Source organism: Rhipicephalus microplus, chromosome 6 (genome assembly GCF_043290135.1).
Source record: "Rhipicephalus microplus isolate Deutch F79 chromosome 6, USDA_Rmic, whole genome shotgun sequence".
In the NCBI taxonomy this organism is placed as follows: Eukaryota; Metazoa; Arthropoda; class Arachnida; order Ixodida; family Ixodidae; genus Rhipicephalus; species Rhipicephalus microplus.
In genome coordinates this window covers 100718861-100734975 of record NC_134705.1, presented here as the reverse complement: position 1 = coordinate 100734975, position 16115 = coordinate 100718861, and the positions used below count along the sequence as shown (strand labels likewise).

The window sequence follows — 16115 nt, the reverse complement described above, 5'->3', positions numbered from 1 at the left end:
GCAGCGGAGACAGGACAGCTCCTTGCGGGGTTCCCCGCGTTCCATTTTGAATGGTCCATGTTCCTCGTTATCTATGCGAATGAACGCCAGTCTTTCAGAGAGGAAGTCTCTGATGTAGGCAAATACTTTCTTACCGTAATGGACACTACTCAAGCTCTTCAGGATGCTTTCATGTTTAACGTTGTCGAATGCGCCTGTAAGGTCGAGTGCAAGGATTGGTCTGTCGTTGTGCGTCGAGGGAATGGGTTGGATAATGTCTCGTTTTAGTTGCAAGAGGATAACGTGCGCAGACAGGTGGGGCCTAAAGCCAAACATGGAATCTGCGAAATGCCCCTTGCTCTCGAGGTACGTGGCGAGACGGTCTCTAACCATTGTTTCCATCAATTTGCCGGCACATAAAGTTAATGATATAGGTCTGAGGTTGTCCGTGCTGATTTGCTTGCCTGGTTTGGGGATGATTGTGACAACAGCTGTTTTCCATTCAGTTGGCAGTGGTTGGCCATCCCAGATCGCGTTAATGTATTGCAATAGATGCCGATACGAATCGTCTGACAGATTTGCTAACAGTTTTACCGTGATCAGGTCTCGGCCCGGGGCAGTGCCCCTGCGCATTTTTTTCAGTGCTGCTTTCAGATCGCACATTTCAAAAGGGGCGTCGAGCTGACTGTTTTCTCTACCTGCGTATTCATATGCGTTCCTGTTGGGATCCGTGGTGCGACATAGGTATCTAGCACACAAATCATCAGCCAGCTGGGAGTTGGTTCCCTGAAAACTGTGCAGGGCTCGACGGAGCTGCTTTTGCGCTTCTCCTCGGGTTTGGGCGGGGTCCACGAGAGTTCGAAAAAGGCGCCATGCTTTCTTTGTATTCATTTCTTTAGCTACAACATTGCACCGTTCTATCCAGTTAGATTCGTTCAGTTGTGCAGCATATTCATCCGCTTGCTTACTCAACCTGGCTATTCCAAGTTTAAGCTTGCGGTTGAATTTGTTTTTCTGCCTACGTTTAGTTAAGCTTCTGCGGGCGTCCCAAAGGTGGAGCAGGTACTTTTTGACGGTGGGGGTGTCTTCCATTGTCTTTATAGTTTTAAGACACTTGGAATTGGCTGCAAGGAGCTTTTTTGCCCATCCCGTATACCCTCCCGCCCCTGGCACACAGGGGATCACCTGTGAGCGGAAGGCTGTCCAATCTGTCAGCTTAACGTGGCTCCATTTTCTACGGCCTATGTTGCCGGAGAGTGTGATTCTGAGGAGACAGTGATCACTGCCGAGCGTTTCTTTTAAGTTTTCCCATGTTGCGTAGGAAATTTTCTTAGTCAGTGATATATCCGGGCAAGTATCTCTGTTTTGCCCATCCCGTATACCCTCCCGCCCCTGGCACACAGGGGATCACCTGTGAGCGGAAGGCTGTCCAATCTGTCAGCTTAACGTGGCTCCATTTTCTACGGCCTATGTTGCCGGAGAGTGTGATTCTGAGGAGACAGTGATCACTGCCGAGCGTTTCTTTTAAGTTTTCCCATGTTGCGTAGGAAATTTTCTTAGTCAGTGATAGATCCGGGCAAGTATCTCGGTTTACAGAATTCCCGATTCTAGTGGGTTTCATTGCGGTATACTCCTTACGACAAGCGGTATACTCCTTACGTACGAGAACACAGGTGGACGCACTTCCCTGAAATGAGTTGTAACCAGGCAATTTTGCCTGTAAGCCAGTTTCTTGTAGCGCCAAAACTGCAGGGGTAAAATGTTGATTCTGCAGGAAAAGGTTACGAGTGGCCCTCTTTTTCCTATCTTTAAACCCCCTGCAGTTCCACTGGAGAATATCGAGTTGCTGTTGTTCGGAGCTTTTATTAATATGTTCAGAATTGCCTGCCATCATGAATTTATTATCGAGGAGGTGTCATTTTCGCCACTGCATCCAGCGTGGGAGCCTGGAGAGGCGTGGGGGACTCAGTTTGGTTGGTTAATGACTGGGCTATGTGGTTCTTGGATTCAGAATTTGCCAGGTTACGATGAACAATTTTGCGTCGGGGTTGTTCTATTGTCTTATTGCTAGTTTTGAGTTGGTTCAATTGGCGTGTGAGCCAATTTTGAACGGTTTGTAGTACACTGGCTGTGAGCATTGGCAAAATGCTTTCCTTGAGATCTTGCATAGCGGCTTGAACTGATAGGTTCAGCTGCTGCGGAATAATGTCTTGTACTGTTAGCTTGGTTTGTTCTAGGATCATTTTGCTCTGCTCCTCAAGCTTAGCCTCTAGTCTGCTTAGTCGACCTTCTATGTCGTTCGAAGCACCTACTACAGTTTTAGACACACTAGTGTTACCCGATACGTCTGATTGAGTGTCCTGCTCATCGTCCGAGCAGTCGGAGGTGTGCATAGCCACCGGTTCCGACGGTGGTGGAGGGGTAGCAGCCTGCGACGCCTTCAGCGCCCGATTTTCGCGTTCCAGAGTTTCAATGCGTTTTTCATGGCTTCCAATTATTTAAAAATTTCCGAATTGGAGGGGGAGGCAGTGGTGGTGGTGAGAGACTGAGAGGAGACCCCTACCCAATTGCTCACCTGTTTGGGCGGGTTTGCCAGTGACGGGAAATCCTCGGCGCCGAAGGTAGGCCTCGACTTCTGTCCGGCTGGGGCTTTGATCGGCTTGGGCTTGTTATGCATGGGCTTCGCTTTTTCGTCAGTCCTGAGAGGGGCTGAGGGCTCTTCTTGCTTGTTTTTTAATCCATGTTGCCGCTGTGTTAGAGCGGGCTTCCATGCCTTCCGGAATTTTTCGACGCACTGCGCTGAGCCGTTCAAATGGGTTTCGCCGCATATAAGGCACTCGGGTTGACAGTCGTGCTTCGCTGGGCCCTCCGGAGTGCGTTCCACCTTCGCACAACAGTGAATGCACCGCTGATTGTCCGGATTGGGGCACGCATCCGGTCTGTGGCCCACCGTTCCACACCGGTAACATGCCGGAACCGTTTTCTTGTAGTAGCGCACTGGCACGTTTTCAGAGCAGTAGTGAATGAATCTTGGAACGCGGCGACCTTTGAAGGTCACCACTGCAACGTTGGATGTTCCGAGTTTTCGCACATACAAAATTTCGCCGTCGATCCACTCGAGCTTGCGTCGAAGGGATTCCGAAGTTTCATTGTCTGCGACGGTGACGACACCCTTGCAGGTTTCTCCGACTGATTTCAAATGTCCTTGAAATGGTACCTGGCGGTCCCCGATCGTCAGCGTGATGTCTCCGATGAGCTTCGAGGCCAGGCTTTCCGTTTTCACACCTACAACAACGATGTTTTGGTCCCACACCAGCCACACGGAGATACCAGCGTTCGTGGTGCTGCCAGTGAAGCATTGCACCATAAGGTATGTAACTGCGCAAAAAACTGACGGAAACAAGAAGGAGAGAAAAAGGACAGACAAGCGCAGACTATCAACTGACGCTTTATTGCAAGAACGAGGCAATATATATAATAGGCAGAAAAAAGCAAGAGGGGGAAAAGGGGGAGGAGAAAAAACACGAGGGACCAAATCACCAAACTTAGGCACATCAAGCATAGCACACCCGTCATACAAAACCAAGATAGCTTAACTCCTTATCATGTATGGCCACAGAGGGAACACTAACACAAGACACAGATTTCTTGTGAATATGCGCAGCCTCAATAAGTTCGCGCACCCTTTGGTTCTTATGCCGGAACAACACAGAAGTATCACCGAACAGCGGAGCGCAGCCGCATTTCTTACAGTGGGCTGCCAGATGAAGGCCGGAGTGGCCTTTTAAAGAATTAAAATGTTCTCGAAGTCTAACATTTAGACAGCGACCTGTTTGTCCCACGTACACACGACCGCATGACAAGGGTATGGAGTAGACAACACCGGTAATACAAGATACATAATTATGAATATGACTAACATTGCATGTGTGTTGCTGGACAATTCGCTGATTCGCGACTCGTCTATCTACTTTGGCACATAAAGTGGATAACTTGTTCCTGGCAGAAATAACCACTTGGACATCATATCTTGATGCAACCTTTTTCAGGCGGTGGGTAAAACCATGAATATAAGGAAGAACAGCAAAAATTTTATGCTGCGCCTTCTCATCCAGGTCACAACCATTACCTGGACCTCCTTTATACTTCTTAATCAACTTCTCGCAGACCTTTACCAATAAGTCCCGTGGATATCCTGCCTGTCTCAGTTTTTGCACCTGCCCAGAAAAACTGTTACCGACTAAATGAGTGCAGGATTTCTTCAGTGCAGAGCTAAAACATGAGAGTGCAATGGCATTTTTAACCAGTTTCGTATGGCCGGATTTGTAGTTCAGCACAGGTTTTACGGACCTAGGGGCATAGCACCAACACACATGGGTGGGCGAGAACTGCAGCTGCAGATCCAAAAATTGGATACACTGGTCCTTTAGGTATTCTGAAGTAAACTTCAGGCCAAGACCACACTGCTCAAACCTCTTTAGAATACCTGCCGACATATCTTCAGTTTCCTTACGGAAAAACACAATGTAGTCATCGACATAACGAAAAACTCTGATTACAGAAGGCTGCAAGACCGGTTGGAGCGCCCGATCAACTCTACTTAGAAAAATATCACTTAAAACCGGTGCCACCCTAGACCCTATACAAACACCCTTCCTCTGCAGGTACACCTCACCTTGGAAAAAAATGAATAAAGACCCCAGGTAAAAGAACAAAAGTTCCGTGAAAGATTCAACTGACATACCACTTAAACCTATGAAGGCAGGTTCATCATTGTGATACGTAATGCATTCTTTCACTGCGGTCAAAAGGTGATTATGGGGTAGAGGGTCTAGGGTGGCACCGGTTTTAAGTGATATTTTTCTAAGTAGAGTTGATCGGGCGCTCCAACCGGTCTTGCAGCCTTCTGTAATCAGAGTTTTTCGTTATGTCGATGACTACATTGTGTTTTTCCGTAAGGAAACTGAAGATATGTCGGCAGGTATTCTAAAGAGGTTTGAGCAGTGTGGTCTTGGCCTGAAGTTTACTTCAGAATACCTAAAGGACCAGTGTATCCAATTTTTGGATCTGCAGCTGCAGTTCTCGCCCACCCATGTGTGTTGGTGCTATGCCCCTAGGTCCGTAAAACCTGTGCTGAACTACAAATCCGGCCATACGAAACTGGTTAAAAATGCCATTGCACTCTCATGTTTTAGCTCTGCACTGAAGAAATCCTGCACTCATTTAGTCGGTAACAGTTTTTCTGGGCAGGTGCAAAAACTGAGACAGGCAGGATATCCACGGGACTTATTGGTAAAGGTCTGCGAGAAGTTGATTAAGAAGTATAAAGGAGGTCCAGGTAATGGTTGTGACCTGGATGAGAAGGCGCAGCATAAAATTTTTGCTGTTCTTCCTTATATTCATGGTTTTACCCACCGCCTGAAAAAGGTTGCATCAAGATATGATGTCCAAGTGGTTATTTCTGCCAGGAACAAGTTATCCACTTTATGTGCCAAAGTAGATAGACGAGTCGCGAATCAGCGAATTGTCCAGCAACACACATGCAATGTTAGTCATATTCATAATTATGTATCTTGTATTACCGGTGTTGTCTACTCCATACCCTTGTCATGCGGTCGTGTGTACGTGGGACAAACAGGTCGCTGTCTAAATGTTAGACTTCGAGAACATTTTAATTCTTTAAAAGGCCACTCCGGCCTTCATCTGGCAGCCCACTGTAAGAAATGCGGCTGCGCTCCGCTGTTCGGTGATACTTCTGTGTTGTTCCGGCATAAGAACCAAAGGGTGCGCGAACTTATTGAGGCTGCGCATATTCACAAGAAATCTGTGTCTTGTGTTAGTGTTCCCTCTGTGGCCATACATGATAAGGAGTTAAGCTATCTTGGTTTTGTATGACGGGTGTGCTATGCTTGATGTGCCTAAGTTTGGTGATTTGGTCCCTCGTGTTTTTTCTCCTCCCCCTTTTCCCCCTCTTGCTTTTTTCTGCCTATTATATATATTGCCTCGTTCTTGCAATAAAGCGTCAGTTGATAGTCTGCGCTTGTCTGTCCTTTTTCTCTCCTTCTTGTTTCCGTCAGTTTTTTGCGCAGTTACATACCTTATGGATCAGTACCAACTAGCCCAACTTACCATTCTTCTGAAGCATTGCACTGCTGTGCCAATCCCGCCTGGGCCGAACGCAGCGAGCAGGTCCATGGTTATTTTTGGTTTAAGCACAATAACCAACTCGTCCGACCGGATTCGAGGCGTGTGTGTTGGCTTCCACGTCGCCAGCTACCGCGGGGACTCAACGCAAGCTGCGGGTGTTGATCCTGTTTTGCGATCCTGTGGCTGGGCGGCGGCCGTCGAGCCTCGGGGCTTCATTTTAGCGAGCTTCTCTTGCATTTGTCGAACCATGATCTGAAGATATTTGTCTTCACCTGATATGGGGTCTTCCCGTGTTTCTGCCACCTCGATGTCAACCCACTGCATCGTGCTGGGGTCGTAGCCTGTCTTCGTGGACGCTGCCATGGCTGGGGAGCCCGGGCGTAAGCCTCGTCGGCGTTAGGCTTAGCCGGGCTCGGGCGTCGCGTGGTGTTGAACCAGTCGTAGATTGGCGGAAAATGGGCCTACCTGGATAAAATAGGTATTTAGAGGTTCCTGATGGCTTCGCCGAGATGCTGAACTCGGTTTCTGGGGGATATTTGCTAAAAGTCCACAACATTCGTCGATTTCCGACGGAGCCGACGTGACATGCGTCTCACGTGCGCGCTGAAACGCCGCGTCTCCTCCTCATTATGAGAACAGGTTGTTTCCGTTTAGGATGCTCGTACTGAATTTATATGCCTAAACAAAGCACCCACGGCTCTTTTATTCTAGTTCCTATTGTAACAATGATAATATTCGCTAAAAAACACTTACGTCTGAAGCCTTTCATATTTGTTGAGTATCTTTTCTTGGAATGTGCATAGTGTTCGCTGCTTCATATTCAGCTGCTGGTTTCCGAAAATTGCGGCGTTTCAAGTGTCCTTAGTGCTGCAAGAGCTTTCTCCTCCTTGCAGAGTGTAACTTTTCTCTCGTTGTCGAAGACGATGCGGTGCGGCAGTTCCTCGCCAGACTGCCCAGTAAAAGACACGATCATCAAAGAGAGATTTGTACCTTCGTTTCAGGATTAGAATTGTGCTCTATGCGCGCAGTCGGCCTGAAAAGAATTAGGCCTTATGGAGCCGTGGAGCTCTACTGCGTGCGTGGTCCACATTTTCTGCAAGTTGACCTGACGTACAGCCTACTACACGTCTAGCAGAACACGCTATGGGTGCGAGGGTGACGTGGGGATCCGAGCTGAATTTCCGCGCTTTACAGTGCTCCTTCGTGTGGACTGAGGAGGCTTCGCCGAGAACTTTGTTCTTCGTTACGAAGGTCCAACAGTTCTTGTCAACGCGTGCAACATACATTTGACCATCGAAATTCCGGCAAAGGTAAAAGGGCAATCGGCGCAGTGCTCACCAGAATCCTGCCATTATACACAAATGCATTGTAGAACGTCCACTTATTCTAGTTTTTTGCAAGTTCTTCAAGGAACGTGTTCAAGTAGCTTTGAATTGAAGATGGGCACTTCGTACGTTATTTTGTTATTTTACACATAGCTGATATTCTGCGAAACACTCGTGCAGAGTAATACAAAAGCCACAGCGCCATCATACTGATAAAAAATTAATAATTGAGCAGATTTGCACAATTTTGCAGCATTAGAAAGTGTCCTTCTGCTGATTAAACAGTTCATGTGTGAGGCTGGCAGTATTTCTGTCACACCTGTCCCGTTAATTAGGGAGGCGATCGCCGGGCTAATTCTAAGAGCCGAAGTATCGGCCCTCCGAACCGCACCACGAAAGCGTGGACAATTTAGGAGTGGTCCTTATTGGCGCGCCAGCAGACGCCGGCTGTGGCCCAAAGAACAAGTCAGAGCCGAGAGTTGATAAACAAACAAAATTATATTCTCAATAATGGCAGATCAGAAACAATACACAAAAATGCACACTCCACAATAGTTGCATACAATATGTCACCAATCAAACCAATCAATCAACGTACTACACAATACAATCAGCCACACTTGAAACAACGGACTCGGACAACAATACGAGCTACAATGCAGTCGCATGCATTGAACAACCAAGACACTTAAGGACTAAAGAGATAGAAAACCTATTCAGTCCAAAGTCCTTGGAACAAAAGTCTGAATGATACTCTTCCGAGAATCACTCACTCAAAGTCCGGCGTTGTTGTCGTTCCGCAGCCCTCGAAGTTTCTCTTCCAGGAAACCTCGCCGTCTTCAATTGGCCACTCTTCAAACTTCAACTTCTTCGCCGGAACACGTCGGCTTCACACACGCAGCTGTTGCCACGCGTCCTCGCTCGATAGCGGTAAACACACGCTCTTGCCTGTAGCTCGAGCCTTCACCCCTCAGGTGGAAATCCTCTTCATCTCCGGCTTCGTCCCTACGGACCAAAACCTTCGCCGACTGCACGGTGGAATCCCTACGCGCTCTGGCGTTAACTTCCATCTCCTCCTGCTTTCTCATCTCGGCTGCTCGGTTAAATACCTTGCGCGCGGCATTCCAGACGCTTCTCGTCATTTCGTCGGCGCGATACGCAGCGAAAGCTGGGAAGAGGGCGAGACGGTTGGAATGCCCTCTCCGGCCGATGAGTCAACTCGGTATGACCACGCCCCTTTCGTTCTGGAAAAATCGAGTGCTTGCTCGGCCACCGTTGTCAGGGGAGGAGGTTCGTCGTGAAGCCACGCTTCTGCGGGGAGAGCGCGCGCCCGGGGAGCCTTGGACGTTTGCTTTCTTTTTTTTTTCTTTTGACCTCGCGGCGTTTCTCTCGCCCGTTATCGCAAGAATTTGGCGGCGCGCCCGTTTTTAGCGCTCGTTCTGTGACAATTTCTGAAATAAAGAATGATGAATAAATGAATAAATACATGAATGAACAAATAAAATTAATAAAACTTCACTTGGTGGTTTTTTTTCAGCGTTTCCTCTTCGCTGTGCAGTTTCCTTTTCAGCGACACGATGAAGATGTAACACGTAGTTTTGTTCAGGCAGTATGGATGAGTATAACTGCAAAAATGGCTATATATGAGCAGCGTACAGTGAGAAACAATGGGCATTGACAGGCGAACCTCCGAAAATTTGATAAAATACTCGTAGAAATGTAACAACGCGCACACAAAACTTTAAAATATGCGAAAGTATCGTTGTGACATTTCACACAGAACAATTTGAGCCAAAAGTTGAGACTTCTATTTTTTTACCACTTATATATCTATGCATGAGTGTAAATTAGGCAGAATTGAAAAATAATTCTTGGCAACGTCCACATGCATCACTGTATTGGTTGTGTACAGTATGGAAGCTAAATATAGCTCCAAACCGAAAGGAATAAGAAGCATTATTTTTTTCAATGAACTATATATTGAGAAATACGGTTATTACCACCAATAGTTTATAACATCTTTAAGCGAGAAGCGGCGGCTATCGAGCCCAAATGAATTACTTTCATGCTGCTACTTGGCGCATCGATTGCATAAATTAGTTTCTATCCCGATACTCTCAGTGAGGCTCAGAAAAATGATTACCGATCATGTTTTTGAATCGGTACCTCATTACAGAAGTACTCTCATTGCTAAAGGGTAACTTTGAATTCGAAATTAACGACCACACTCGGTTCCATGTTGTGATATTAGACTCAATACTGTATACAAATTATTTTTGTTTCCAATATCAGCAGCACGACGCACACGAACACAGTAGAAAATAAGGGTGCACAAAAAAAATGTTTTCTCCCCTCATGTCAGGGCTCTGCGGAAATAACTTGTTTGAAAGTTCTCTCTTCTACGTGATCTGAGTTGATTACTCTTGTGTAGCCAGCCACAAGGCACGCCCACTTCCACCTCGTCAGTGTTTCTATATTAGGAGCGGATGTACACTCCGGTGCCTAATTGCGCAATTAGAAAAATGTGGCAACTGCTGACATTTGATTCTGGATGATGTGCTTCCGACGCAGGCCAAGGCTTACTGATTGTAGCCAAGGGCAAAAGTGCCGCTGATATAAAAAGGGCCACCATAAGGACAACCCTCAGGCGCCATTCAGTTCCACAAGTACACTCCAATAAGTAATCATTTTTTCAGTTGACAACTTTCATCTGCTTATTTCTTAAAACTGTTTTTGTGGAAAGGGCTCACTACGGTAAGTTCGGTAAGCTTCTATTTGCCGCAATCTACTTGATGTTTCATTTGAATAAGTTACTTATGTAGAAGAATCTTCTGGTAAGAATGCTCGATCTAGTTTCGAACCATCAGGCTTGGAATATTCTGCCTGCAGAATATTTGAATGATTATTAGCTTTTATCTTACACCTTACAGATCACATGTACAGAAATACACAATAAGTTGAAATGCAACTCAACGCAAGTGTAATTAGAGTATAGTTCTCATTAGTGTTGTTTCTCCCTATATTAGTCACTTTAAAATAAAATTGATCGGTGAAAAATTACCAATTCGCTTCCCGTTGGGCTTGCTATGCAAGCTCACCACTTCAATACTTCATCTTTATGAATATAACGAGTGGGGCATTCTAATACTGATGGTGCCAGCACGTGAAGTTCCTCAGCGAAACATGACACAGCAAAGGAAGCATTGCCAAAAGTATTTACTTGAAATGGTCTGACGCTGCCCTAGGCCACTGTTTTTAAAACCCATTTTCAATTGTATGCTCTCTTTTTGCATCTGTGCATACGAAAAAAGCGGCCATAGTTTATGGGCCAAGCTAGGATAAATCATTCCACACCCACAATTGTTAGCAAGTGGTGTCTACACGAATCAGTGAAGCCTATTTCTTTTTCAGGTCCGAGTAAATCGTCATGACTGCTCTGAAATTATCTATTCTCGCGCTCTTTATGGTAGCATCTGCTGCTGCCTACGTCACGAGCAGCGGTAAGATAACTTTCTAAGTTGTGCTTGTAGCATTACCTCCAACGCGTCTTTGTGATTGGCGCTGACAGAAAGATTACGTGTTTTGTGTGTGTGTGTGTGTGTGTGTAAGGAAGAAAAATTTATATAAATTTATATTGATTCCTGCCCACGGCAAGTTGTCGTTTCACCCACACTTTCTTTTTTCTTGACATTTACATTACAAATCAGTGTACTGACTTCCCTTATACTTTCCTTGGCATTATTATCTGTTAAATGTTATATATATATATATATATATATATATATATATATATATATATATATATATATATATATATATATATATATATATATATATATATATATATATATATATATATATATATGGGTTTTTAAACATTCAGAGGTGATGTCACAATTGGTGTAAGAATACCTGTGCCAGAATTTCTACAGCGCTAGGATTCCTTCAATATTTAGAGTCATGTAAATAGCAAGCCTCAAATACCTCCCCTTAGGACATTACAATATGTGATCTATGTGCGATGCATGATAATGATGACTCAAATATTCCACAAATGTGAGAAGCTTTATAAACGCGTGGGTATATGACTAACATAAAAGCAGCTCTCAGAGCCCTAATAAATACCTCAGTAATGTTTCGTTTACTGCTAACATTTCTGGGGGAGTGTATTTTAAATGTACATTTTACTACGAACAGGTATCCTTCAAATAAGGTCATATTCACTAGAATCCTGCAGACCTTTTGTATTTTTGTTTCCTAAAATATGTCACATACAAAGTCATGCGGCTGCCTGCACAATACTATCACCTGCATGTTTTTTTTCTGGTTCTAACGAAATAAAAGAAAATCTCGTAAACGCTCTGTCACTGTGCCTCACACTTTCTCAATTAAGCTTAAACGAGTGCTTCAATATCACTGAGGAACCCCACATTATGGACAGACACATTCATTGTATCAAAGTAAAAACCTTATATGTCTCACTCAACGCGGGATTCGACTACCGGCATGCTGCGGCCTCACTGACGAAGTATACCAAAACGTCAAGTGACAGTTTGTAACTTCATCATACCTTCATGTTACGTCGCATAATGCATTCATCACGGTACTTCGTAGCGTCATCGAAGCTAGTTCAATCGAGAATTCTGTAAAAAAAAATGGTGACAAATATTTTTGTTTATTTTTACTTAATAAAAAAACGCGGTGTGCTTTCAATTCAGGGGGCAGTGCAAAGCGATGTTTGGCTCTCAAAGTTGTTTGACTGGTAGCGGTGCAACATCAAAAAAAAAGTTTCACCCTAAATTTGTAACTGAATTGCCTAAGGGAGCTCATGAGGGTCTTGAAGAGTATGTAAGGCGTTTATGAGTACCCTAGCCAATGACAGAATTCCAAGTTTGCACATGAGAGTTCAAATCAAAAGTTGCAGCTTGCGCGAAGCGGAGACAATACAGGCACAAAAATCCTTTTTTAAACGACTTGAACAAAACAACGGTTCTTTCAGATGTCATAGCAGCAAAGTAATATTCGTAATTTTTGCCCCACAGATTGCGACTTTTCTGACATTGACCTGGACGGTGCGGTGGAACGAATTCTCGCCACACTTCCGAAAAATGTCACCGTTAAAGAAGATGAATTTCAGCCCGTCTTCCAAGGTCTCGAAGTGGGTGGAGTAGTCGCGGCTGGTATGAACCAGATCAAGCGGTACGGTGCCTTGAAGCCCTTCTGCGTGGACAAGCAGCGCTTCCTGGAGGTGGACTTCATCGACAACGCCGATGTAGCGTTTTACTTTCCCTGGCGCACATGTTCCGGCAACGAGGGGAAAGTTATGATGCACGCTGAGTTCTCGCGATTCACCGTCATCTTTCGCGTAGAAGGAGGGGGCTTCGCTGGCAACTCCGTTCTCCGCTACGAAGGCCCTACGGTTCCTGTGAACACACACAATGTTCACGTTATCATCGAAGGTGCCGGATCAGTAGGCAGAATTTTTAGCGGAGTGCTCAGCCGGGTTCTGTCCTCGTTTGCGAATGAATTTTGGAATGACGAGTTCTTTGGCCTGTTTAGAGCTTTTGTTCAGAAAGCACTCGAATGAATGTAAGCCACAGTTTCTGCCACGCACAGCACAGACAGTTTAGCTATCGTAGTGTAAGAGTCGGAGAGCTTCAGTTCAGTCCGCAGTGTTTCTGGATAGTACACTGCGATGGCTTTGCAGCATGTGACGGTTACCTGTTCTAAATAAACAGTTGGTGAAACTTAGTCGTCAGTGCTGTTTGATTAGTCGAACTGGTCATTTTTATGTGTTATTTTTTTGTGTGTAACACATTTTAATAAGCTAGGCCTGTGTTCAACGAAATGGATAATAGTGGCTTTTCTAAAGCCTTTTTAAGCACACTTGAGGAAACAGAAGTTTATAACAAGTGCACTTGTACAGGGGCTTGTACAGGGCCCTGTGCCACTCACAGGGCCTTGGTTTGAATATTAATCAGCTTGGGTATCTTGCAATGTGTGGTTGTTGTTTTTATTTCATATTGGTTACACCCTAAGCAAAGAAATTGGTTCCAAATCTGCATGTTACACCGCAAATGTCGTCGAAAGACGATAGTCTTGCGTCTGGAGAGAGTGAACAAAACGTGTATTTGATGTTCTGCACAAGAAAATCGGTTAATGGTATTCTGGAGGCGCTGCGCTAGGGTGCCTCAAGCGTGTAGCGGAAGCGAACGAGCGCGTCGAGGCCCGATAGATATAAGCGTCATCTGGCAGTTATCTTCGAAAACGAAGGCGTGCAGCCCGAGAAGAAAGATGCATGCCAGTCTCGGAAGTGATAAGGTGTACAACGCAAAGCGACGGGCAGGTGCCACCACAGTGACATCGTAGCAAAGCGTTGGAAACTTCTTTTTGAGCATCGCGTTGCACTGTCAGCGCAGCGCGATAAACACTACATTCCTTAGAATTACTTGTAAGTGCCTCTTCTGTAGTATAAAGGCAGACATACAAAACATCTAAGCGATGTTGTGGCGCCTCAGATATGCGCAATAATTGCTTTCTAATTGACAATCGCACGACTATGAACGCTAAACCTTGAGCAATATTGGTGGGCGCTGCGGATGGTGTTGGCTGTTTGATGCCGTTTGAGGTATCGTTAGGGTGTGCAAACTGATAAATATACAGACAGACGGAATGAAATTTTTCGTTGAAGGTCCCCAAGAAAGACTATAGTGTTTGAAAAGAACTGAACGATAGCAGGAAAGTTAGTCCTTTGAGGAATAAATAGATCTGACACCACCAATAAACGATTTGGGGATGAACTGCATAATGAAACGCACTTAGTCCGTAATACATGAACTAGAAAATAAATAACGGCTGCTACTGAGAGGACTGGTGTTTACTCCTTTTATTAATAACAGCTGATGTTTAGAAATGGTAAATAACGAAGCAGGTATAACTCTCATTAGAACTAACTGTTCACGCTCAGTGATGATCCTTGGGAAAGCAGATGGTATTCTCCCAAGGACTAACTCCTGATCCAGAGACATCATCTCTAGAACAGTGAATATTGCTCCTTCTGCAGGAACTATTGATTAATTCAAACAATATTTGCAGTAACTGTAGCGATTATTCTACAAACCATTCACCTGTGAGTGACCTGGTCATCCTCAACAGACTGCCATGATTGCTGAAGTCCGCTGCGCTTTTATCAGTACCACCAGCATGAATGCGTGTAGGCAAAAAAAAAAAATTCAAGCCTAAGCCAATTCAAGGCTAGACGCATCTATTTTCCGCCAACAGTGTGTTATGAGCACCATCGCTGTTCACCATCGGCTTCTGTCCCCCTTTATGTTCGGTCGTGTGATGTTTCGGCCAGGTGCACATGTAAAGGTATGGCATACAAAACCTGAACTACAAACTTACTTGTGAATGAACAATTTCGTCAGCGCATACAAGTACTTTCCTCTGTGCGTCAGGGATGTTCGTTAGGCCCTTCACATTCTGCTCTATATTTAGAAGCACTCTGCAGGGAAGTTATTAGCCGCAGTGAAATTGAAGGTTATGCGGTACAGGCATGTGAATGTCATGTCTTGTCTTACGCTATTGATATTGCTTTTTTGCTGTTGATACAGACAGTGTCAATTCATTATTGAGAATTACTAAAATGTTTTGCGATACAACTGGGTGTATGATGATTGATAAGTAAGGATAAAAACGTGACTTTGTGATACGGCAGCTGGGAGCTTACACCCGCTTCTTTTCAAAATACACAATGGCTCACGACACATAGTCATTATTTCAGTGTCTTTCTGGACAGATATAAAGACAGAGAATCACATTCGTTTGAAAAAACAGAGTAATTGCGGGTGACAGCTGAAACAAGGGGTGGCCGGCAAATATCGATTTTTTGCTTGGTCCGCAATGCGTAACGTTTTTCTACCGGCTAAAATTTACGTACCATTTACAAGCACTTAGTTGCGCAGGTAGAAGCGTTCAGGAAATTCACAGGGTGTTTGCTACATTCATCTGTTGCTCTACAAGAGAGTGCACATCAAGAACAAATTTGTTTTGACGAGTTAAGAAAAGAGGTCTTTGTTTGTGCCATCCGTTTCTGAACTAAGTATTATCTCGTTTTATGCTGTTAAGGGACCAAAGAGATGCATTTTCATTCTCTTTATTCCAAGCACTGTCATATCCTCTCATGCGTGACTGTTTTGTATCGTCAAAGAGAGAGGAGTGATACTCCTTGACACCGTTCTTCTGCAAAGTTTTGTTGTCATATCGATCTTTAAGGGCAATGTTTTCTGTGGATTAATTATCTAATGTGAAAAGAAATGCCTTCGTAATGACTTAATAGGCAGTGTATACTCTGTACCCCTTCATAGGTCAATGTTTAAAAACGAACTTGGCCAAGATGTTCTAAGACGATTTAAAACATGTGAATACCGCCTAACGTAAAAACATTCTTTTTGTAAACTACATACAGGAACCTTGCCTGTGAAACCATAGCCGGAAGACAGAGGGATATATGCACCCTCTCTAAATGCATGCTTTCTGTGTTATAAGCTATAAACTATTGAACAAGTATTTATTGATTGTTATAATGCCATATTCTTCGGCGACGTATTGCAGAGGGCTTTAAAGTTAGATTCACCTCTTCATCTTCACGAAAAGCGCGTTTTA

The 16115-nt window shown here is 44.6% G+C and overlaps 1 protein-coding gene across 2 annotated transcripts; it reads left to right on the top strand.

Annotated features, from left to right (window-relative positions):
* Positions 1-10067: 10067 nt before the first annotated feature.
* LOC119168056 (uncharacterized) lies at positions 10068-13202 on the top strand. Of its 2 annotated transcripts, none has more exons than XM_037419493.2 (3): positions 10068-10205; positions 10863-10951; positions 12494-13202. In XM_037419493.2, exons 2-3 carry the CDS (start codon positions 10879-10881, stop codon positions 13036-13038), a joined length of 618 nt encoding a protein of 205 aa, XP_037275390.2. In that variant the 5' UTR covers positions 10068-10205; positions 10863-10878; the 3' UTR covers positions 13039-13202. The 2 variants fall into 2 exon arrangements, with proteins under 2 accessions (XP_037275390.2, XP_075721492.1); XM_075865377.1 differs by having other exon boundaries at positions 10093-10214.
* The last annotated feature ends 2913 nt before the right edge of the window (positions 13203-16115 follow it).